Below are 25,014 nucleotides of genomic sequence, written 5' to 3' on the forward strand. Positions count from 1 at the left end.
CCTCCTTCCCTTGCTGCACCCTGCGCTGCGTGTGGCTGTCCAGGGAGTAAAGGGCCAACCGGGCGAGAAGGTGAGTCCACGCTTCCGCTCCCACCCTCGCCCAGCCTCCTCTTCCACCGACGGGCTCTTGTGGTTGGGAGGGACCTTCAGAGGCCCCATCCCAGCCGTCCTCCACCATGGGGGCCCCAGCATGCCCGGCCTGCTCTGCCCTCACAGAGGAGGCTGCCTCTGGTGGCCCAGTCTAGTGACAACTCCCACACTGTGGGGCAGGAGTCTTGGGATGCCTGGTCCCAGCTTCCCACCACTGCTCTGATCCCGGCCTTAGGCTGTCACCCTTCCCCAGGGCAAGGAGTCCCAGGCCCCTGTGTGGGTGGGGAGAGCATCCAGCCCTCCCCCAGCAGGGCAGTCTCCGTCCTTCTGCCAATGTCCCCGCCCACCTCCATCCGTGCAGCAGGCATCCTCCAGCCTCCTTCTGTGGCCCCATACACGGTATTTACCCAGCTAGCTCAGCCACCTTCAATGGCACTTTGAGCTCCTAGCCCAGCAGCACGCACCGTCCTCTCTCAGGTCTGAAAATCCTGCCCGCCTTAACCCCTCTGTGTCCCTCTCAAACAGGACTCACAAAGCAAGTGTGTGCCTTGTGTCCCCACCCTCTGTTTTCACAACCCCACACTCGGGCAGGTCTCTGTTCTCCAGCGGCAGGGTGTGCAGCCAGATGGGTAGTTGGGGATGGGGGTGGACAGGAAGGCCTGGGAGTTTTGGACCTTGAGTGGGGCTGAGCAGGGGGCGTGGGATGAGACGCCTGGGCAGCCATTGCTAAGGCTCCTCTCCCTCCTGTGTCTCCCTCTTCCCCGTCGCTACAATGAATCGTGTTCTCTCTGCTCCCCTGGCCTGGGGTCCCCCAACCCTCTTTTCTTCTGGGCCCCATCTTTTGCTCTCGCTGCCACCTCTTCTCTCTTCATGGCTGCTGCTTCCCGCTGCCCTCCCCAACCCTTGCTGGACGCTCCATGCATCCATCCCCCCTTGTCCTCTGTGTCCTCGGGCCTCGCGTCACTCCTGCCCCGCTCCCGCCAGCCCCTTCCCTTCTGCTCTTCCTCCCCGACTCCTCCACCCCGCCCCGGCCCCACACACGCTCCCCTCTTTCCTCTTTCTCTGTGTCCCCACAGGGTGCCCCCGGAGATGCTGGCATGTCCATCATCGGTCCCCGCGGCCCCCCTGTAAGTTGTTTTTCTCTTCTTCAGGGTGGGGGGATGGGTGAGCCAATGGAAAGGGCTTTTGGGGGGGTGAGGGGAGCGTGAGCCCCGGCTACGCCTCTGGGTGTGGCGGCCACCACATGTGATGTGGTCAGCCAGACCCGGCCTCGGTGCCGCTGTCGATGTTGAGAAAGTGGCCGGACTAAATATACCTAATTGCAGCCTCTTGGGAGGGCTCCAAAGGGCCTGCCCTCTAGCCACGAAACTGCAGCAGCTGTGAGGCGGCGCTGCTGTCCACAGGGACGAGGTGGAGGGAGAAGGTGCTGGCTGCTCACAGATGCGGCGCGGCTTCCAGCTCCCCTGGAGCAGCCCTTGCTTCTGGAAGCCCATGGAGCAGATAGCCAGAGTCCAGATCGCTGCCCCAAGCACCACTCCTGGTCCTGGCGGAGGTCCAGGCCAGCACTGTCTCTCAAAGGCTCCTTTCTGTGTGCAGCGCTGAGTCCTGTGTATTAATTAGTACCCTCCACCCAGCGACCAGGAGCTGGGGAAAATCAGTGAGGCCTCCCCTCAGATGCGCCTCCTTAGGGACTGAAAGGGGATGCGGGCGATGAAGCCAGCAAGGTATCGTGGCCGTGGGAAGGAGAACTGGTGGTTTTTTCCAGAGTGCCCAAACTGCAGGGCTTCAATAAAATCACCAAATGTCAAGGGGGAGAGGCCCCCAGTGGATGGTCCAGCATAGCCCTCTCAGAAGGGGAAACTGAGGCCCAGAGAGGGAAAGGGGTTTGGCTAGGGTCCCACACATAGAGGCTGGGGCAGAACTAGAACCCAGGAGTCCTGGCACCCCGGGCTTCCACCCTAGCAGCAGGCCGCCGGCTCCATGTTCTGCTGTGCGCTTTTTCTGACCCGCCACGCACAGCGAGGGGTAGCCCCGGAAAGACTGGGGCTAGCCCGGTGGGCGGATGAAGCCCAGCCTGCCTATTTCCCTGCTCTCAATGGAGAGAGCCAGCAGGAAGCAGGAGTCCCCCCAGTCTACAGAGAGGGGTTGGAGAACAAATTGCCTGGTTATGCCATGGGAGGGGGCTGCAGGGAGCCAAGCAGCCAAGAGAGGGCCGAGGTGAGTGCTAGGAGCCAAGAGCTGGAGCCAGTCGGGGCTGCTTGGAGATGGGGAAGGTGAGGGTGGAACGGTGGCCTGGGCCGGATGCAGTGTTTGAACCCTCCTGGGCTGAGCAGACATGGCCTCCTCAGCAAGGTTCTCCTTCAGGCTCAGACCATAACAATAATGCTAAACATTTATTCTGTGGCAGGCTGTGTCCTAAGACTTATACACATATTAACTCACTTAATCCTCACAAGAACCCAATGAGGTAGGGACCATTATCACCTCCATTTTACAGATGAGAAAACTGAGGCACAGAGAGGTTGAGTGACCTGCCCAAAGTGATACAGGTGGAGTGTGGCCACACTGGGTTTGAGCACTCAGCCCTGCACTCTGACCCCTGCTGCTGCCATGGACCAGCCAGGCTGTGGCGTCACTGTCACTTGTGCTCCTGGCTCACACTGCTGTTGCCCCTGATGGGCTCAAGCCTCCTTGTGTGCTGGAGAAACCACAGCACGGATGCCCTGAGCCAGCTGTTCCTGAGGAAGGTGGTGATGGAAAGGTCACAGAGAAGGAAGACAGTGCCCCAGGTTCTAGGAGGATGGGGCATGACGCAGCATACGGACTCCGTCTGCCTCCTGGTCTGACTACAGGAGTTCTGTTGTGTGGGTCACACTGGTCCTCCAACACCCTTTCAGCAAATCGTGTCAACAGGCCAGCTGAAAGTTGCTGAAAAGGCTCCACTGCTAGAGAATGTGCTCGGGGCAGTGGCCCGCCTCGGCTCCTCTTGGCTTTGGCTCAGCCTGCATAAGCCTAATCAGGAACATACGCACTGCACTGGATTGATTCCGATGGTAAAAAGTACCTTCTGTTCAAGTAAAAATAATAACTGTCTCCTGGGCACCTATCACATTCTACGTCTCCTTCAGTCCTCCCAATATAGCTGGGAGGCAGGACCCACCAGCTCGTCTTACAGAGAAGGAAACAGTTTTGTAACTCACCCGTGGTCACTCAGACAGTAAGTGCTGGAGCTTGGGTTGGGCCAGGTCAGCCTCATTCCAAATCCCGCATTCTTGCCCAGCATTCCCTCCCATGCTTTAAGCACTACTGCTAAAAAGGGTTATTTACCTTCAGGAGAAAACAGTTCCCCCTGTGCCGTCTTACAGAGAAGGAAACAGTTTTGTAACTCACCCGTGGTCACCCAGACAGTAAGTGCTGGAGCTTGGGTTGGGCCAGGTCAGCCTCATTCCAAATCCTGCATTCTTGCCCAGCATTCCCTCCCGTGCTTTAAGCACTACTGCTAAAAAGGGTTATTTACCTTCAGGAGAAAACAGTTCCCCCTGTGGGTGCCTACATTGGCACCGGGATTCTGTGGCACCAGGAGTCTTGACTGAGCCCAGTGTCCTCCTACTTTTGCCCCCATCACCCAGCTGGCCGGGGCCATGCCTGCTGAGTCCTCACTAGACAGCAGGGGCACCGCCTTCACCTCCTCCTGGGAAGCCACCCTGATCTGGTGAGAGCAGGGGACAGGGGAGACAAAGGGTCCACTTGTCACTAAGGGGTAGAGTTCAAGTGGGCAGGCCCTTGGCAGCAGACAGGGATGGTGGGGAACATGTGGCTTTGCACTCAGCCAGGAAGGGCCCAGAATGAATGCTGCTAATGAGAACCAGCCTTGCCGCTCTCAGGGGCCACCTGCCTCCTCTCTTGGATCTTGAATAATGGTCCAAGCAAAGGGGGAACCATCCGGGCACTTTGCAGAGGATGGTTCACATTCCAGTAGAGTGGAGTGTCTCTCTCAGTGTGTTGACTTTTAAGGGAGCCCGATTAAAGGGAGGCTGAGACCCCAAGATGCTGGCCCAGCAGGCACTGGGTAGGTCATCTGCCAGGCTAGGACATGTCCCATCTCAAAGGGAGACCATTCTCTCTCTAAGCTCCCCAGCTTTTCTTCAGGAACCAGGAGGAGGTATCTGAATTTCCACCCCATGCCGAGTAGACACACCTGTTGAGGGTTTCTTTTTTAAATTTACTTATTTAGGTGGGGAGTGGTGGCTGGCCAGCACAGGGATCAAACCCTGGACCTTGATTTTTGTCAGCACCATGCTCTAACCAGCTGAGCTAACCAACCAACCCAAAGAGATTCTTCTTTTATTCATTCCATTAATATTTGTTAGGAACCCAGTGCATGCCAGGTGCTGGGTAGACAGTGGAAACTCTACTACAGCCTGCTTGCCCTTCCAGGCACACGATCTGGTGGGAGTGACCAGCAATCACATAAGCCATTACAATCAGACAGTAAGTGCTGAGACGGGACGGGCAGGGAGCTGTAGGGACACAGAGGAGGCATTGGACTTGGGGTTGGAGCAGGCAGGGAAGGCTTCTGGGAAGAAGGGGTAACTAAACTGCAATCAAGGACTTGCAGAGGTTACGCAGGTAATGAGGCCTGGGGAGGAGTGCCGAGCCCCTGAGGCCAGAGAGGCACCTATAAACTATTGAGGAACGGGGAAAGTTCTTTCTAGAGCAAAGCAAGCATGCGGGTGGTGAGAGGCAAGGCTGGTGGGGTAAGCAAGGGCCTGTGTGGGGACTTTATCCTCAGGGCAGTGGAGAGCCCTGGCTTGTGTGATGCCAAAGAGGGACATGATCAGATTTGTAGTTTAAAAAGGTCACTTGATCCTCCCTACAGGTGGGGACTAGTTGGAAGGCACTTCCATAACCATGGACTGGCCCGAAACAGAGTCAATGGGGCTGGGTGGGAGGGGTGTGCTGGTGAGATATTTTGGAGGTGAAATTGATGGGATTCAGGGATGATAAAATAGGGATTGAGGGAGAAGAGGGAGTTCAAGATGACTCCACATTCCTGACTTGGGTCATGGAGTGGATGGTGGTGCCCTTGCCCAGGACGAGCAGATGTCACCAGGGGAGATAAGTTTAATGTGAGCGTGATGAATTTGAGGTGTCTTCATAAGGTCCAAGGGGGACTCTCCATCTGTGCTGGAGTGTCCGGCATGGTGTGCAGGAGCTAGCCTGGATGACTCACAAGAGTGGACAGTGCATACCTCTCTCCACTATGCTCAGTGACCTCACATTGGAAGCTTGAAATCAGCCATGGTGGGAGCATTTACACCACAGACATTGGCAAATGCTGTACAGAGCAGGGCTCTCGTCTCCACCCTCCCCACCCAGCCAGTGATTAAACACTCAGAAGCACCAAGACTTGTGGCTCAGGACAGACCTGGAGTGAGCGAGTCAGAATGAAGCAGGCTATGGGCAGGTGCATGACTGGCCCTCTACTGGGATCAAGTAGGAAGGAAGGAGACTTCCTGGTAGGCACTTTCCAACCAGAACCTTCTGCCCGTCTATGTCGCTTTACCCTGCACAAGGCACAAGTTGCAGGTAGGAGGAAGACAGGGAGGTATGGACGTGGAGATGCACTTTCAGAAAGTGGGGACCACTTGGCTCCCTTTCCACCCTGGCCTTGGACAAAGGGAGGAGATTTCAGTGATAAACATAAAGCTCATATCCCTTGCTCTTGTATAGAACAATGTAGCTGTAACATTCATCTATAAATTAATCTACAAATAAATCTGTTATCTATAAATTTAGTAAATTTAATGTGCTCCTAATCCCAGTGAATTTTTAAGGCGTTGACAGTCCAAAAAGTATTAGATTTTATTTGGAAAAAAATAAGCTTGTGAGAATGTCAGGAAAATTCTGAAAAATAGAGTAAGTGGGACAGGGGACTAGTTGTCCCACTAGATATCAAAATGTATTGTAAAACAGAGCAATAAAAACAAACAGATGAATACAGCAGAGTAGGAGGCCAGAAATAAAGCCAAATGCATGTGGAATTTGGTACATGATAAAGACTTCATTTCCCAGTGGGAAGAGGATAGATGTTCAGGAAATGATGCTGGGACAACTGACAAGCCATTTAGAAAAAGAGAAAGTGAAAAAACATTGTTTAAAAAATAGCTGAATCTCTACCTCCCGATTATATCAGAATAAATTCCAAATAAATAAAATACTTAGATATAAAACATTAAACTATAAAATACAAGGACAAATCATGAGTGAATATTTTAGCGTTCTGAACTAGGGAAGGCCCTCTTCAAACATGACATAAAACCCAAAAGCCATAGGAAAATATTAATGTTTGTCTACATAAACGTAGAACTTCTACATGGTAGAAAATATACCATAAACAAAATCAAAGACAATGCCAAACTGGAAAGAATATTTGCAACACATATGACTATCAAAGAGTTCTTGTTACTCAAATCACTAAGAAAAAGACAAACCACCTAGCAGAAAATCTTGGTAAAGAGTAGAAACAGGCAGTTCACAAATAAATAGGACCAGCCAATAAACATTGGAAGAGATGTCTAACCTCAGCACATAATTGAAGAGATGTAAATTAAAGTCCAGTTCCAAGTCTCCCCAAGTGCCTTCCCTAGGCCCAACCTCTCTTGGAAGTAGCGTCCTGGTTTCCATTTAGTCAGTTGACAACATTCTTCCCAAGATCCCTGAAAAAGCCCTGGTTAGCCCTGGATTTGGCGTGGGTTGGAGAGATGCATCCTGTTACCAGGGCAGGCTCTGTAATTAGCAAACTGTGTGATTATCCCTACCACGTAAACGTTATCCGGAGTGGGACTTGAAGGAAGATGTTTCTTGGAACCCTCTCCTCCTGACCTTTTCTTCTACCAGGGCAGGCTCTGTAATTAGCAAACTGTGTGATTATCCCTACCACGTAAACATTATCCGGAGTGGGACTTGAAGGAAGATGTTTCTTGGAACCCTCTCCTCCTGACCTTTTCTTCAGGCCTCTCAGTGTTCAGAGTAAGTTTACGGAAAGTTTACACTGGGAGTTTTCAGAGATTACATTGCACAGTTTCCGGGTTTTCTCCTTAGTGCTATTCTTTAGCATCACTTACCCTTGAGAGGAGAGAAGACAGGGCCCCTTCTGATATATGAGTGGCATCTCCTCCCCCTGGCCCTTTTGGGTGGCTGCCACAAGCCCATCCTGAGCCTGCAGCAGACTTCAGCTCGCTCCCCGCTGGACCAGCCACCCACCCAGAGGGGCTGATGTGTTCCCTGAGCACAGGCCACTTTAGCACTCGTGTCCAAGGCTTCAAGGAGGGTCAGAGAAGCCTGGAGGTGTTTCAGAGTCATAGCAATGGATCCAGAGAAATTTTCTGGATAGGATCTGATTCTGGAGCTACTGCTTGACCAGGACAAACCTTCATTGATCCTGAGACATATTGGGCTCAAAAGCAACCTTGCTTTATTCTGGTGCTTCTCTGTTCAGTTCAGCAAATACCTGATGATGGCTGCTACCATTTCAACAGGCTTTACAAACATAATTAAATGTAATTCAATGGCCCTTTGAGGTTATACTGTTATCCTCGTTCTACAGATGAGGAAACTGAGGCTCAGAGAGGTTAGGTAGCTTGCTCAGAGTCACACAGCCATTGTTGGTGGAGGCAGGATTAGAACTCAGCCTGGCAGACTCAAAAGTCCATGTTTGGGAAGAGATTGTAGCCATCTCAGCCAAGGGAGACCCCAAGCTGACAGCTGGACATGTGTGTCCGGGGAAAGGCAGGTGAGACAGTGTGCCTGAGCAGAGAGTGCATGGAAAGATGAAGCAGGAAAGTAAGCTCACATGGTTGACCAGAACGAGACTGAGGATGGCCTTGAATGACATGTGAGTAGAAAGGAGCCGCTGCCGGTTCTTGGGAAGGGGAGTGATGTGACCCTCTGTTCTGAGCTCTCCACTGCCCTTGACCTCCTGAGACTGAGGATGGCCTTGAATGACATGTGAGTAGAAAGGAGCCGCTGCTGGTTCTTGGGAAGGGGAGTGATGTGACCCTCTGTTCTGAGCTCTCCACTGCCCTTGACCTCCTGACCAGCCCTCTCCCATGGTGGGTCTTCTCAAGTCTCTGCTTCTAACCTCAGCACATCTCTTTGGTCCTGAATCCTGACCGTAAGCCAGGGCCATGATCAGTGACCCTGCTTCTAGTCTCCAGCCTGAATATCTATCTGCATTGCACTCTGTACCTACAGGAAAATGGGCATGGATTGCTCTGAATTCTTCAAAGATTGAGAGATCCAGAGATTGCCCAACTGCTGGAGAGGCTCGCTGGCCAGGGTGAGAGGACAGTGAGCAATCTGACCTATTCTGGCCTGAAAACACACATTCTGAAGGTCAAGTTCTGCTATCCAAATAATCCTTAGATTAAGTGGCCATGAGCAATGACTGGGTAAATAAAAAAGGACTTAGAGGATTTCAGTCCAGGGGTTCAGTGTGCTGCTGGCTGAGTCCCGCTGTCCTTGTTCTTCCGTCTGTCTGTTTATATGTCGAGCAGCAGCCGTGAGGAGCTGTCCAGGGGCTACTTCCTAGAGGTAGACCGAAAGGATGCTGGCACCTCCTTTTTCCTTTCCCCACCTCCAGCCTCTGAAGATGTCCTGGGATGTTCCATCCTCCCTCCAGCCAGCTCACCATGGAGAGTGTCCCCACAGATGGTCACACAGGAGAGGGAGGGGTGGGAGCAAAGGTGAGCCAGGGGACCGGGGATTAGATCCGTCTACTCCTCGCTCATCCTCCTCCTCTCCTGTTCTTTTCAGGGTCAGCCGGGCACCCGAGGCTTTCCTGGATTTCCGGTAAGTGGGGAGGGCTGAGGCTAGCTGTGACCCAGGTGGACCCCTACTTGGGTCATCTGAGGTTAACCCCTGCAAAGGTTAACTTCCTTTCCAAACCCTGGTCATTTAGGATGCCCATCTGCAGGCTCTCTTGGACACCAACCCAGGAGAGTGGCTCGCAGTGCAAGGAAGGGCAGGAAAATAATGGCACAAGTAAAGAGGCAGCAGGGCAGGAATCAGGCGAGTGATAAACCCCAGCGTGACACCAGAATGTGGAAGAGAGCATGCACTGCAGGGAAGCAGCCTGGGGCTCAGGCCCTGACCTGGCTTTGAGAGGAAGGTGATCCACCCCCGAGGAAGGAGTGGGGTGGCCCTCTGGGTGGCCTTTGACCCTCTGCCTATGTGGCCTAAGACACCTTCTCAGAGGTAGGGCAGGGGGAGCAGTCAGTTCCCCTTTTCTCTGGGCCTCAAAGCTGGCCACCCCCTGGGTGCTGGGAGCACACTGTCTGCCCTCCACCTGGGGGAGGAGGAGGCCTTTGATTGCAGTGGTGATGCCTGCCACCCATTGGGTTTCCCCATGCCAAGCATCTGGCATGTGGCATCTTATTTCCTCCTCAAAGGACCCTTCATGGAAGGTTCTGTGATTCTCAGCCCCACATTAGGATGGGAAATTGAGGCTCAGGTTTACCCGTGGTCATGTAACAAGTGAGTGGGCAGGCAGGACTTGCACCCGAACTTGCAGGAACCCAGAGCCTGTGCTCCCAGCAACTGCCCCAGGCAGCCCCTTTGGCTAGAGCCTGTGATGCTTGGTCTTTACGTCTGGCCTTTCTGGTTTCAGGGTCCGATTGGACTAGACGGCAAACCGGTAAGTGGACCCTCTCCCAGCTGCGGGTGCTTCCCCCTCACTAGGTCCAGGTCACTAACCCTGGGTCTATTGATCTTTCCACAAGACCCTGACTCTTTGGAAGATGCGTCAGATAGAAAATTCCTGGAGGGGAAGGTTGTCACTAGTGGAAAGGGGAAGAGGCTATTTGAATGGGTCACCCTTGACCACCGTGGGCTTCCCCAGTGGGCTAACCCAGCTGGGGTCTCGGCATCTGGAGCAGGAGCCATCGCTGGGATTTGGCAATACTGGGCTGCTCCTGGAAGGGGTCTGGGTAGGAGTTGGAGAGCTCAGCTGGCTAATCCTAAGCAGAGCCTGGGCCCTGGCTCACCGCTCGCCCTCACTCCCAGCACTACCAGGGCGCCTCCTGTGTCCTCTCTGTCCATTTTAATCCTTTGCACTTGGTCCCATGACACAAATGTCTGTGGGGAAAGGAGATCCCGAGTAAGCTGGTGGCTGGAAGAGAGCTTGACCTCTCCAAAGCCCTTAGAGATCCCACCCCCAAGGGGAGGCATTGAGTGGATGTAATGTGGCGTCAACAACCAGGCCCAGCCCACCCACTCACCTCTCAGATGAGGGGCCCAGCCACCTGCCTGGCTACTTCCCACCACAGGCCAAGAGGTCAGTGCAGCCTGGGGGCCCTGGGGTCATGTCCACTCATCCCACAGGACCAGACATCCCTTGAAGCCATCCTGGTTGAGGGCTGGGGTCCAGGGAGACTACAACCCACCCCCTGCTCTCCCCTGAAGGACAGGCAGCTGCTAGTAAGGCCCAGCAAATGGCCATAGGCGAGACCCTGCCTGAGTCAGTGGGTTAGGGACCAAGTGGGTGAGTGAGAGCATGGCCACGTGAGAGGCATGACATGTGCAAGTTGAGTTTGGTGACTGGGCAGGCTGCGAGTGGCAAGCAGGGGTGGTGGCTTCTGGTTGCAGACAGTGTACCTGGCACTCACACTCTTCTCCTTCTAGGGCAACCCAGGACCAAAAGGGGAGATGGTAAGATTTCCTGCCCTCTCCAGATGGGTGGGGGTGGGCGTGGGCTCACGGCCGCAGCCAAGCACTATGTATGAAGGGGGCCCAACAGGGACAGCAGAGTGGCTGCCCTCAGGGTCACTCCCTAGTGAGTACAACCACACACTCAAAATGTCACGTCAGCGCAGGGAGGAGAGGCAACAGGGCTTCTCCACCTGAAACACGAGGAAGGGAGGTGCAGAAGGAGCTCCCACGTGGCGGGTGTGGCAGGGAGGTCAGCAGCTATCTCAGGGGGCCTTGGAAGCACTCTCACTGGGCCACTTCGCCTGACTCCTGCAGGGCCTTGTACCCTTTCCCGGTGCCATCTCTGCCCTGAGCTGCCCCAGGACTCCAGAGACTCCTGCCCCAACTGGGCACAGAGGAGAAGCAGACCTCTGCACTTTTCTCCTGGCTCCTTCCACCTTCTGTAGCACTTTTGAAAGGAATGTCCTCTCTCCACAGGCCACCCCTTCCAGAAGAAAATCAGGGGCTGTCCACTCCCGGTTGAGGGGAGGGCTAGTTCTCAGCAGGGACTCAGAGGCCATTTACAGCAAATGGGCCAGCTCTTGGCTGGGATGTGTTCCAGCCTCCCAAGTACCTGGTCACACCTACGTCATGAGGGGACCGCCTCCTGCTCCACAGGGCTGGGGCCTGGAATTTGTGCTGGTGGTTGGAGCAATATGGCAGGCTCCCCTGTCCCTGTCCAGCTGGGGTCTGGTTGGTGCCTTCTCCAGGTGATGGTGTGAAGACACTCTTAACCCATGACGAGGGCACTGCTGGAACACTGAGGGAGGTGGATCACCTTGTGAATGGAAAAGGAGGCAGAGTAGTGCCAGCGGGGAGACGTGGGCTTCAGCCTGTGCTCTAGACTCAGATCAACTAATGGTCATTGAGGGTTTGCTACATGGTGGGCACTGGACTAAATACGTTACATGTATTATCTCACTGAATCCTTGGCGTAATCCTGTGCTCCAGGTCCTATTTGTATCCTCTTTGACAGCTGTGGAAACTGAGGCTCACAGAGTCAGAGTAACTTGCCTGAAGTCACATAGCGAGGGAGCGTCCAAAACAAGATCCAAACCCACTTCTCACATTCCTTTCTTCCACTTGCTGTTGCTTTCCTCCTTCTGGTTTTCCTCTCCTTCCCTGCCTTCCTGCCTCCTTCCTTCCTCTAATGCATTTTATTGAGTGTCTGTCATGTGTGGGACACTGCATCGGGTGCAAGGGAGACACTATCTTTGCCATCCTGTAGCTCACAGTCTAGCAGGGAAGATCTACGTTTAAATTATCGCTCATGTAATTAACAAATTGTCTTTGAAAAGGCAATCCCTGGTACCCTGAGAAACCTCACCTGAGAGAGACTTTCAAACGAGGGCCTGAAGGATGGAGATTTAACCAAGAGAAAATAGAGAAGGGGGTGGGAAGGAGCATTCTGGACATGGGGAAGCAGCATGTGCAAAGGCCCTGAGGCAGGAAAGTGCTCGAAACTGCCAAAGAACTGGAGGAAGGGCAGTGAGGCACCAGAGGCAGACTTGCAGAGCTGGTGCTGGAACCCGGTCCCCCAGCGAGCTTTCCTCTCATCACAGCTACCTCTGCTGCATGTGCATTTCTTGCTGCCCCTGGGCTGTGCACATGCATGAAGTTAAGGAGAACGAGGCAGGAATAAACTCCTATGCTGCCATTGTTATAAGGGGAGTGGATGTCAGGAGTTTAGGGTGCTTATCCCTTCAGCCCTCTTCCCCCACCTTCTTCCCCTTCCTGGCAGCCTGACACCCCCATAAGGTAGCCCATGGCACCCTGAAGTAGTAATAACGGTCATCCACTAGGCACTGTTCTGTAACCCTCGCAACAGTTTATTATCCCCACTTTATGAAGGTGGAAATTGAGGCACAGAGTGGCTAGTTATGTTACCTGGAGCCACACAGCTCCCAAATACCAGAGCTGAGATGTGGCGAGGTCCTACCTTTCAGCTGTGCCTCCGCTCTGCTGTGAGCGTCCTATGTCTTGAAGGAAAGGAACTTTCTGCAGGACTTCCTGCCCTCACTCTGCCCACACTATCCCTCTGCCCCACCCTGCTTGACCCCCCACAAGATTTTCCTGTCTGTTCGGGGCTCAGAGCTAACTGGAGGGAAGGGCAGGGCCATCCCATCACCCGTGAGCCCAAGTCAGTGTGATAGGTCTCCTGTTTGCCTCATCGTCATCCGTCAACATCCGGTAGGCCACAGAGCCAATAGACTCCTGTTTGGCTTGTCACCAGGCCCCAGAGCTATTAATCTGCCACTGCTATCTAGCATAACTACCTGGGCCTGCTGAATGATGAATATCTGTCCGTCTCCCACTCGGCCCCCTCCCCAGATGGTGTCCCCTACACTGGGCTTCACCCTCACCTGCTGAATCTGTGTCCTCACCTGTCAAAAGGGGGTCATCTCTGCCCCATGCACCTCACAGAAGCCCCGAAAACCTGAAATAAGGTATTACGAGGACATAGTTGTACAACTGTACAGTCAAGGGGTTAGACAAGATCAGGGGTCCCAGACTCAGGAGTGATTCAAAGGCTGTAAAGCAGAGTTTGGACCTGGGATTTAAATCCAACCCCACCACCCACAGGGCTGTCATGAGGCCGAGAGGACTTAATTCACGCCAAGCATTTAGAATGGTGCTTGGCGCACAGGAAGCAGGACAGGCGCCATAGCTGTCGTTGCGGTGATGGCGAGCGCTGAGCATGTCACCCACAGCCATGACTCCTCAAGGAACAGGCGCTGCCCAGCTAGAGCTAATCGGTGCCATGTGTCGTTGGGTCTCAAAATATTTAAGAGAAACATGAAATCCAGATTTTTATTTGTACTCTCTTTACTTTTAAGTGTTCACAACTAATTGAAATAAAACTGTGTGGGACAAAGAGAATACCTGTGGAGACCACGATTGTCCCATGGCCACCATTTGAGACTCAGTCCTTTGTATCTCTACAGTCCTAAACTGTATGTCATTTTTCTCGGCCCCTGCCCCCCACCCCCATCACATTCCTCTCTGTCCTGAGAGTGGGTGGCCTGGTCACCTACGGTCTGGCCCTGGTTCCCTGCCAGATGAATCACGTACTGCTGAACTTGATGTTCAACACTTGGTCAGCCAGATGGGCTGGGGGTGACCCACAGATCATCCCAAAGGCCACTTCTCCCCTCCCGATGCACCTCCTGGGAGTTTCCCGGTTGGAGGTTGGTCCAGTTGGCACGTCAGGAGCAGAAGAAAGGCTCCTCTCCCACATCTAGGCATCCTGAGGACCGCCCACCCAAATGGAACTGTCCACGGGGACCCTGAGCTCTTCAGGCCCCAAAGAGGCTGGTCCAGCAGGTAGGTCCCCGCAGGCCCCCAGGATGGTGGCTGCAAGGGACCTCAGGGGCCCGGGGCAGGGGCACCGTTTGTGGTTCTGGCTGAGACTAGAAGCCCTGGTCCCAGGTCCAGCCCAGTGCAGGGAGCGTGCTGGAGTGGAAACAGCTGGCCCTTCGTGTCAGACAAGCCTGGTGCCTGTCCTGTCCTGCCATTCACTGAGCCGCAGGGCCTTGTGCAACACCTCAACTAGGAGGTGGAGCTGACTCAAGCCCTTTCCTCCGGGCCGGTGCGAGGCATGAGCTGAGCATGGGCCTGAGTGGCCTGCCCCAGAGGGCGCTAAACACGTGATGCCTTCATCCTTCCCTCTTTCCTCCACGCCAGCCTCCTGCAGGCTCCTTGGAGCCAGCTGGACACTGGGTCCTCCTCGGAGAACAAGGGTCTGCCTGACTCCGGCTCCTTTCTCAGCCCTGAAAACTTGACAAGACAACCTTGAAGGATACCCCAAGACCCCATATGTTTCTCTGAGGAGCCTGAACATGGCTTAAGTTGCCGACTTCCTGTTTTCTCTATTTTGCTAAAGATTTCTCCAAAACTCCCAGTGTCTGCAGCACTGGCTGGTCCCCCCGTGTCCCAGAAGCACTTCTGGTTCCGTGGGTTTCACTGAGGACTGGGAGGTTCAAAGGTAGAATACTTCCTGTTTTCTCTATTTTGCTAAAGATTTCTCCAAAACTCCCAGTGTCTGCAGCACTGGCTGGTCCCCCCATGTCCCAGAAGCACTTCTGGTTCCGTGGGTTTCACTGAGGACTGGGAGGTTCAAAGGTAGAATGTGCCAGTGTCTCCTGGAGGCTCAGGGTGTGTGAGGCAGGGTGTCCCCTCGTGACAGAACGCCACTTGACTGGGGGCAGCTGCCGACATAGCGGGCCCATGACACGGTGGCGGCTGGAGGAATGAGTGAAAGGTGGCATCTGTTCCTGGCTGTGACCATGGACAGGTGAAGAAGCTGAGACCTGGTGTACAAGGCCACACCACCTTGACCATCTCAGGCATGGGAAGACCTGGCCATGACTGGCAAGGCCCAGCCTTCAGGATGCGGGGGCGTTCTGGAAAGTCCCTGGAAGCCCCAGCGTCTCTCCCGATTCCCTGCAGCCGTGTGTCTCTGATCTGCCCCCTGACCTGTGTGTGTTTCTTTCCACAGGGTCTGACGGGTCCCCGAGGACAGCCGGTTGGTACCTTGTCTTACTATTCCCCAGCAGAGAGGCTTCAGGCTGCTGTGTCCCTAGCTTTGGTTTCTAACTCTCTCGTTTCTGTCTCTTCGTAGGGACCTCAAGGACAAAAAGGAGAAAAGGTAAGCACGATGACACTTCCTGGAACCTGCCTCTCAGGAAGCAGCCTCCCGACAGTTTGAAAGGGTCCGTAGTGGTTATTTTAAAATTTTCGTTATCGACAGAACCAGGAAAGCCCCTAGGTGCCTGGTATACAGGAGAGATACAGGCGATGCTGCTCTGGGTGACAGTCCCTTGAGGCGAGACGTCCTGGGGGCAGCCTGGCCCTCTTCAGCCTTTCTCAGCCCCTCCTGCCTGCCACCCCCACAGCGTTTCCTGACCCACCTTCGTGAGCCTCCAGTGTTCTGAGGTGTCAGTTTGTAAACCACTGGCCTGGCCTCCTGCCTTCTCTGTCTTGTTGAATTTCAGACGGAGACTCGGCTGGGCTTGCCCCGGTGCAGGGCCTGGCACTCCCGGCTCAGAGGAGGTGTCTCCCAGGGCCCATTGTTCACAACGTACTGTGCTGCCTGCTGTTCCCATCTGGGGGCTCTCTTGAGGGCTGTTGGGTGGGTCCATCCCCCCGCCAGGTTCCTGCTCTGCCGTTATGGCAAGCGGTGTATGGTAGAGTCCTGCCCCAGGCTCCACGGGGCCACTTCCAGGCAGGCCCTGGGGGTTTCTTCCCTGCTGCCAGCCAGGGGCAAGGGAGGGAATCAGTTCTCCTGCTTCAGAGGGCTCAGACCAGGATCAGAGCGTAGGGCTGGTGGGTGATGAGATGCATGGCATATTCAAAAGTCCTGGGGGTGCCCCTGAGGGACAAGTCCCCCAACAAGTGCCTAACACCGTCTCTCCTTTCCTCCCATCCCCAGGGTCAGTGTGGAGAATACCCGCACCGGGTAAGTGAACCGCTAAGACTGAGCAGGGCCCATTCATCCATCCCTGGCATATCCCCCAGCTCAGCCTCACTTTCCTGGGGTCTCCAGCACCTACTAGAGCTTGGGGAGCAGGAGCATACAGTCCCTCTGCACTCAGCGACAGGAGAGGTGGCATGGGGTGGCCGTGGGTCTGGCAGGCACAGCTGACTGTGCCCTGTGGATTGATGTGTCCATCTGCCCCAGTGGCTGGCCCATGTGCCTGGAACCCTGTCTCCTGTGCACTTGGCCCTCTATGGTGGGCCATGTGGCTTGTGTGAATCTGTGTGTGGGCTCCCTGCCATCCAGTATGTGTGTGCGACTGTGTGTGAATGTCTGGCGGCCTGCCCTGCGGAATACAAGGGACTTTGGGGTTAGCCATTGTTTCAGATGACCCAAACCTCTCTGAGGCGAGACCTTCAGGGGCTGACTGTATTAATTCAGGATGACGTCTCTACTTTGCCTCTTTAAGAACAGAGGAAACCCTTTTCCAAGCAGGGTGGGGGATTTCAGGGCTGAGATGGTTCCTCCCCCCACCCCCACCTGGCTCTTTTCTTTTCCTTGCTCCACCCCATGATACAGAACCTAAAAGACTGATGTCATCCTGTTAGGAATCTCCAAACATGGGCACTGATAGCAGGGGTTATGCTTGGGACAGGGGAGGGCAAAGATGTGCACTGCTTCCTCTAGCGAGGGCCCCAGTAAGTTGGAACCAGGAAAGTGCCCCTCATTTTGAGGATCAGCCTTATTGCTCTCAGACCTGGGCATCAGGGATAGGGAGTATGGGCATCTCTAGGTGTCCACCCCTCTGTCATGGGCCTCACTGTGCTCAGGAACACACGGTGGGGCTCCCCTGGCTGCCCGCCCTTGCCTGCCAGGTGGGTGCTGGTGGAAACAGACACAAACCAGGCTCAGAGTGGACCTGCCTCTGGAAGGCTGCTGGGAGGGACTTGCTAGCAGGGTCAGGCCTCTGCCCAGCTGCTCAGGAGACTGGAAGCCATGGCAGATTCTGACCTCTGGCTTCCTGGGCCAGGGAGAGGCCACAGTGGGGCTGGAACGTGAGAGGCTGGGATGGGTTTGAGGCCAAGGCAGGGCTGGGGCCAGGCTGGGGGACGTGGCTCAGCAGCAACACAGACAGAGCCAGCCTGTCAGTGGCATGTGCTCCAGGGAGGCAGGGGCCCTGGTGTTCCGGCCAGCCTGATCCTGATACAATAATAGAAGGTCAGCTGTGTTTATTTGAAACGATGGGCTCACAGGATTGTTATGTTACCCGAAAGAAAGACAGCATCCCCCAGCACAAAAGACAACACAACTGCAGACGCTCTGGCAGGATGTCATTGGTCCTGAGTGAGCACTTGGGAGTGAGGGCAGGAGAGGGCTTTCTGCCCTCTATCCAACACAAGAAGAGGGAAGGGGGCAGTGATAGAAATTTCCAGAAGCACCCTGGCCAGGGGGGGCAGAGAAGCATGATGTTATTGTCAGTCTATGGAATAAGTCAGGTAGGGGTGAAAGAGGGTTTGGGGACCCAGCTGCAGGGCACGGCAAGTTTATTTAGAGAAGAGTGGGAAAGCAGGGGGCTTCTAGTGGTCTGCTGGCTTTCCAAGGGGTCTGCAGGCATGGTGGGGGTGGCAGGTCTCCAGGCCCAGAAGACACCAAGAGTTCAGGCTGATCCTGCCTCTGTTCCAGCCTGTAGCTTCCCCAGGGAGGGAGGGAGGGAGGGAGATGAGGGGGTGGGGTGAGTGCCAGATGGAGGGAGGGGAGGTAGGAGGGCTGGTGTGTGTGGGCTGTCCCCTCACACTCCCCCTGTTACCCTGTCTCTGCCACCTTCGTTCCCCCTCCCAAACCAGGAGTACTTAAGCGGCACACTAGCAGCTCTACGCTCCAACCAGATAATTACCCTGAAGGTTTGTAGGTTCTGGAAGGTCTCTGGGCCCCTCTCTGCTGAGAGACTTCCTGGACACAGAGCCCAACATTGCACACGCCTAGGCCCCGGTGGGGAGGGAGGCTCTGTGTGCGGCAGCTGCCCACGAAGGTGAAGGCGGCAGTGATGACCCGGAAAGGCCGTGGTTGGGCTCCCACGTCCCCAGGGAGGTGCATTTGCAGCCCAGGCAGCCCCCAGGTTCTCAGTGTTCATCCCTGGGGCCTTGTGTGAGTTAAAGTGCTTTTGAAAACAAGTGGTTTGGTTCTATGCCATCTTGGTTGTCACATGGGTTCTAACTGCTCCCTCAAGCCACGGGTTGCTCAGCTTCAATGGTAGAGGGACTGGAAGAAGCAAGAGTTTCCAGAAATGAAAATCACATTAGATAATGTGATTGCATGTTGCCTCCCCTAAAAAAGTGGTTGAACATTCCGGAGACATCTCTGCCCAGCCTCTGTTTTCCGAGCCCTCCAGCCCCGGGGTGAGACCTCAGGAGCACTTAGCGTGTACCCACACGGGCCACACCCTCGGCCAGCTCAGCCCCCGGGAGCCGGGCTTGGAACTGCCCTTGACCATCCTCCCCAGATTCGCTGACACCAGCCTTTCTCGTTCCACCAAAAAAAGAACCCAAAGGTGGCCGCACACCAGCCTAGCTTCAAGTACCAATTTAGCTGGTCCTGCGGCTCCCTGGTCAGAGTCTGCGAGTCTGCTGCCCTCGGCCAGCAACCTCTGTCCACATGCAGGGACGGGCAGGGCTGGCGGTGCAATGATGGGCCACGTGTCTGGCGCCTCTGCAGCCCTGCTTGGCCACTGAGGGCCAGCCCGGTGCAGAGGGCCACTCTCCCAGTCTGGGGGGCTGACGGCCACCCCCCCGAGCTCCAGCCTGGAGGTGAGGCAGGGTGTGGACTGATGGGTGGCTGTGCCATCCCAGGGCAAGCTCGGTGCATGTCCCACAAGCCGTGAGAGTGCCCTGTCCATGCTGCCCCTCCCTGGACCTCATGCTCATGCTAATCTCTCTTCTCTTTTCCTCTCCTCCCCTCCCTCTTGGCCACCCTTCCTTCCTGGCGACTTTGGCATCGTTCTGAATACCTGCGATCTTTGGCCTTTGCCTTCTGGCCTTCCAACTCATCTTTCTCCTCAGCTGCTGCCTCTCCTCAATTCAGTGCGACTGGCTCCACCGCCAGTCATAAAAAGGCGGACCTTCCAGGTAGACACCTTCTGTGTGCCAAGACCACCCGTGGCTTCCCTGAGGGGCTCAGCAAGTCTTTGGGCCTGACAGGCCAGCTGTGGCTATAGACGAAGCCAGAACGTCACTCTAGACAAAATGGGCCTATGAATACCATAGATGTGGAAATACATGACGCATAGGCCCCAGGAGACCTACAACTACTACCATGCCATTACTACTCATAACAGCCAGCGACAACAGCTGTCACTGTGTACCACGCACTGTTACCCATTTTACAGGCCTGACTTTAGTTCTTTCACCAGTTTTATGAATTAGGCATGATCATCCTTATTTTACAGATGAGGAAACCAAGGTTCAGAGAGGTTTAGTAAGTTACCCAAGGTCACACAGCCAGTAAATTGCAGAAGAGGGATTTGCACCCAGGTTTTCTGCCTGACACTAGTTGTGTGATTTGGGTGAGTTACTTGACCTCTCTGTGCCTCAGCTTTCCCATCTGTAAAGTAATAACAGTCTGCTTCACAGAGTTGTCGTGTATGTAAAGCACGTGGAATATTTCCTGGCACAGTTTAAGTGCTATAATTAACGTTAGCTGTCAGTATTACTATTATTCATATTTTGGAGACAAGGAATTTGAGGCTCAGAGAAGTGAATTGATTTGCTCAAGTTCGCACAAACAGCAAGAGGCAAAATTGGAATTGGCAGCCAGGACTTCAGAGCCCACATTCAGAGTTCTCTTCATGGACCTATATATTTTATACTTAGAAAATGCAGATTTCTTAGCATCTGATCACTTGTAACCTGAGTTTGAGGAGAGAGGGATTTGCAAAGGGAATGTAGTCCACAACGAACAGGTGTAATCGTTGCAAGCAACTGTTTCCTTCTTCCTGCCTTTAACCCAAGGAGGCTGGGGTAGGAGCTGATCACAAAGAACAAGGCAGTCTTGCCGCTGCTCTCCAAGATATCACTACTCTATTCCAGACCAGAGGACCCGTGGCCTCCCCCAGCACCACCACCACCTCACGTCCCTCGCCTTCCTTACACTGTACAGGGTGTGGCCCAAAGGTACAGGGAAGCTGGGAGCTGCGAGCTGCTCTCTGAAAGCCTGACAGCAGGGCCTTGAGCCATCCTCTGGCCTGACTCAGGAGTCAGGAGCTCAGGGGCCTGGATGTTCAGGCACCTGATTGAACAAGGCTGAAAAATCACTCCAATTAACTGCTAAAAATACAGAGGGACAGGTGACACGCAAGCTACTGGAGCCTGAAGGCTGAATATCACATTACACCGGCCAAATCCTCGAGAGCCTCTGCTGCTCTGAGCACTTACCCAAGCATGGCTACTCAGGAGACCCACCCCACTGTCACTTACCCCTGCTGTGCCAGACTCCATTCCAGGAGAGCTGAGCCTGTGCTCTCAGAGCAGCCATTCTCCTGGACCCCAGCAGCCACCTCACAGCCTTGGTTGTATTCACTGCTCTTTGTTGAGCCCTCGCTGGGCTCCAGGCACTACTGAGAGAATTCTGTGTGGATTATCTCATGTGATCCCCACACCAGCTACCCGGTGGTGGTGGGAACATTATCATCCCACTTTGCAGAGGAAGAAATTGAGAGAGGTACGGGAGTCCATCCAGGCAGCTGCATGGTACTGCCTCCTTCTTCAAAAGCATGGGGTGGTTAAGCCAGAACTTTCTGTGCTGACCTGACCTGGTTTCCAAGGTAGAGAAAGAAGACTACGGGCTCCTAGTCTGCCTGCTGCAGATTCTGCCTGGAGAATAAGGTTTTTAGCTGTCAGCCATCATGGGACATAGAAAGGCTTGTCCATTTCCTATCAATAAACCAATATTGATTTTACAGGCTCAATAAGGTGCATGAACATGGGTCTAAGATTGGTTGAAAGAGGAAACTTTATGCGAGATATGATGTGCTTAGCAGATGATATTGGAGGTCACTTCCAAAGTGCAGAAAGTTGGACGGGGAGCCCTTTTTGCTGGGGGCTTATTTGGAATGAATGGGAAAAAAGTTTGAGTCCTAGCACCATGCTGAATTGCCAATGTGACCTTGGTCAGTGAGATCAACTTCTCTGAGCCTCAGTTTTCTCTTCTGTAAAATGGGACTTGTAACATTGGGAAGATTCTAGAATTTCACAGTCAGAGGACCTCAGGGGTTTGTTTCAGACCAAGCCTTCCTTGCCTTTGAATTATCCTTCTCCAAAACTCTGGAAATGCTGTGAAGAATAGAAAGCAGGACACCAACAGAAAGGACTCTGAGGATACTCAGAGGACTCAAGGGACTTAATCAGATCTAGTCTGGTTGAACAGGAGGCCACACTGGTCCTTTCTTGAAGCCTGAGGTTTAGTTAAGTCTTTCTTCGTCCAGGAGAGACTGTGCCACCTGGAGACTTATCAACAACCAACATGCAGCTGGGTGGGGGCTGAAGGCAGGGTGACCACCAAAGCCATTTCTGTACCTGCCTCCTCTGCCACAGACACCCTGAATCCTAAAGTGGCTTCTCAGAGGGTGTGGCAGGACGAGGCCCAGGCCCCAGGGTATGCTGCTGGGTACCATCTACCTAGGACATTCCAGCTGAGAGGGTGCAAGCAGGTATTGCTGAAATCTTCCGTTTCTCATTCCCAGGTTGTGCACTTCTGTTTGTAATCCCCACTTCCCTCCTTAGAGTTTGCGGCAAGTGTCATCAGCTTCCTGCTGCACACAGGGAAGCAGGAGACCCCGAGTGTCATGGGGCTTGTTGAGGTCACAACAAGAACGGTGGGCTGCTGTTTGTAATCCCCACTTCCCTCCTTAGAGTTTGCGGCAAGTGTCATCAGCTTCCTGCTGCACACGGGGAAGCAGGAGACCCCGAGTGTCATGGGGCTTGTTGAGGTCACAACAAGAACGGTGGGCTGGCCTAGAACTCAGGCAGCCCATGTCCGCCTGCACCCAGCCTGGACCTCTCATACCTGCCAGGCTGCTGTGCTTTATTTAGCTCATCTACAGGAATGGGCCCCTCCTCACAAGAGCTGAGCCCAGATCGTCTCAGGAGAGGTCATTTAGAAAATAGTATAATGGCACTGGTCTACATCTAGGATGACCAAGATTTGGGTCATATGGACCAAGCTCGCTCTTCCTCCTGAGAGATCACGGTGCCATCCCTGCCTCCCTAAGCTCACAGTTTATCTTGGGGACAGGCATGGTGGGTGACAAAGGCTGAGCTCAGAGCAGCTGGCTGGGGAGTCGGGTGGAGCAAGGGAAAAATGATAGTAACCCATACAGGCATAAAGCACTTTACAGCTTCAGAACTCTTTCAGCCAAGCCAAGGGTTGCACTCAACTGCCCTGAGGCCAGGTGGACCACATAAGTGACGGAAGCAGGCCGCCTGTAAGAAAGGATGGGGAGGGTGTGGGACCAGGCAATTGGAGAACTCTTGCCACCTAAAGGAGTGGCCACTCCTTGGGCCCAGGCATGTGGGGCCAGCATTTCCAGGGTTCCCAGTTTTTCATCAGAAGCCACCAATCCAAATTTTTTACACAGAATCTCTTGCTCAGTTGTTTAGGAGCCAAACAAAATTCTGTGGCTTCTGACCTAAGGATCTCATTTGACCCTCTGGGCCAGATCATTAAGACAGCAACAAGCTGAGACAGGAGACGAGGAACTGCTTGTTCCCATTTGGTGGCAGAGAGGCTGGGCTCAGAGAGCTGATATGACTTGCCACTCAGAGAGAGGGTGACGGGGCAGGTCCTGGCTGCATCTGGCCAGGCTGGGAGCAGGCCTGCAGTGGGGCCCAGCCGGCTCTCAGTCCTCTGCCAGTTGCCCTGAGCAGCAAGTCCTCTCTGGAAGCCCCACCTCTTGGGGACCTAATGTCTTGGCCGTCTTCTCACTGCCACCAGCTCCTGCATGCAGTCACCACCACCTCAGCATCATCACCATCTTGCCACCATCTCCTCCCCACTGTCACCGCCACCTTCCCAGCAGAACGCAAGCAGGGCCTTCACTGGGTGCATGGCACTGGGGCGGGAACCAGTCTACAGCTCCGGGGGTCTTCACTCTAACACTTGTTTCCATGAACCTCAGGGTGAACAGGGCCAGGCCGGCATCCAAGGGCCACCAGGGCCACCAGGCCCCCCTGGACCAAGTGGCCCCCTGGGGCATCCAGGACTGCCAGGGCCCATGGGGCCACCTGTAAGTATCCCCTTCCCCTCTCCTTTAATATTTGTCCCAAGAATTATTTGGAAGCCTCCAAACCTTCAATAACCAATGGGAACCTGGGTTCCTGACAAATGGCAGAAACACCTTTGCAAGGCCGTTGGATTTGGGTGGCTCATGCAAGCAGCTACCTATCCCTGCCACACTCACCTGTTGCACTCTGGCTCTGAAAATGTACCTGCTGAGGCCATGTCCAGCCACTGCCTTCCAGGGAAGGAGACCACTAATAAGCTGCCCCTTCTCCGGCCTCAGCAGAGAGGAACTTGGAGGGAAAATTCCCAGGGCCACCTTTGAAGACTGTCCTTGACCACTAGGCTTAGGAAAACCTGAGTTGTGGGCAGTGGGTTCTGAAGGAGGTAGCAAGGGGACGTCCAGTCACCTGGCACCCCTGACGCACATGCCTTTTGGGGTGCATGCGGGTTTCACACTTATACTTTCCTTCCAAGCTGGATGTCCGGTTGGCCAGGGGCACTGCATCAAGCCTGGGGACTTGCAGGGCACTTCTTTTTTTTTTTTTTCCCTTTTTGTCTTTTTTCGTGACCGGCAACGGGATCGCAACCCTCAGTGTCGCACCCGTACCGGACCAGAACTGGCAACGGGATCGCAACCCTCGGTGTCGCGCCCGCACCTTGCTCAGCCAGTGAGTGGCCGGTCTGTATGTGGGATCCGAACCCTCGGCGGGAGCACCACTGCGCTCCCAAGCAGCGCACCACCGGGCCGGCCCATTGCAGGGCACTTCTGGTAATGATCCAGGAGGACCCCCTCCATGTAGGGCCACATTCAGGTGACAGGTCAAGTCCAGTGGCCACAAAATCACCCATTTTTATACCCTGGCCGAAACCCTACTCTCTCAGCTCAATTTAGTACAACAAAGCACCCAGGCAAGAGAATACCTTGGTGGGTACTGTTTTTCTTCCTTATGACCAAACATCATACATTCACTCTGAAAATTTTGGAACATAGACAAGAAAAAGTCTTAAATCATCTATTTTCTCACCTTGAGTTTACCATCGTTAAGATCTTGGCGAGTTCTTCCATTTTTTTCTGTAGGCACATCTGCCCATAATCACTTTCCAGGTTGAAAATGTTCTGAGTAACATAACAGTCTGTACGTGAAGATTTTCATTCATCATAAAACAAGCCCTTTCCTATGTCAGGAAAATTCTCTTCTGATACTGATTTTAGGGCCCCTGGGCTTATTTATAACAAATTTAATGAGTCCCATTCTGTGATCTGTATCCTTGAACAAAAATGTCCGTACACATCTCTGGTAGTTTCTCTGGGGTCGACTCCCAGAGGTGGAAACGCTGGGTCTGGGATATCCCTGACAAATAGCCCTTGATGGGCTCGGCCACGTCCAAGATCACTCAGTTTTATGTCTGGGCCCCTTCGCTGCCCT

The 25,014-nt window shown here is 54.1% G+C and overlaps 1 protein-coding gene across 1 annotated transcript in view; it reads left to right on the forward strand.

Moving 5' to 3' along the window:
* Positions 1-423: 423 nt before the first annotated feature.
* LOC103606922 (collagen alpha-1(XIII) chain-like) overlaps positions 424-25,014 on the forward strand; it is a gene marked incomplete at its 3' end in the record, with an annotated part of 49,859 nt that continues 25,268 nt past the window's right edge. Inside the window, exons 1-12 of the mRNA XM_008591481.1 lie at positions 424-489; positions 1,167-1,217; positions 2,110-2,307; positions 8,908-8,943; positions 9,761-9,787; positions 10,774-10,800; positions 15,338-15,364; positions 15,461-15,487; positions 16,271-16,297; positions 18,160-18,216; positions 19,372-19,437; positions 23,484-23,591. Of these exons, the coding sequence (XP_008589703.1) occupies positions 424-489; positions 1,167-1,217; positions 2,110-2,307; positions 8,908-8,943; positions 9,761-9,787; positions 10,774-10,800; positions 15,338-15,364; positions 15,461-15,487; positions 16,271-16,297; positions 18,160-18,216; positions 19,372-19,437; positions 23,484-23,591 (717 nt within the window). The remainder of the gene's footprint in view (positions 490-1,166; positions 1,218-2,109; positions 2,308-8,907; positions 8,944-9,760; positions 9,788-10,773; positions 10,801-15,337; positions 15,365-15,460; positions 15,488-16,270; positions 16,298-18,159; positions 18,217-19,371; positions 19,438-23,483; positions 23,592-25,014) is intronic.

The sequence above is a fragment of the Galeopterus variegatus genome, unplaced genomic scaffold (genome assembly GCF_000696425.1).
Source record: "Galeopterus variegatus unplaced genomic scaffold, G_variegatus-3.0.2 Scaffold6959, whole genome shotgun sequence".
Classification (NCBI taxonomy): domain Eukaryota; kingdom Metazoa; phylum Chordata; class Mammalia; order Dermoptera; family Cynocephalidae; genus Galeopterus; species Galeopterus variegatus.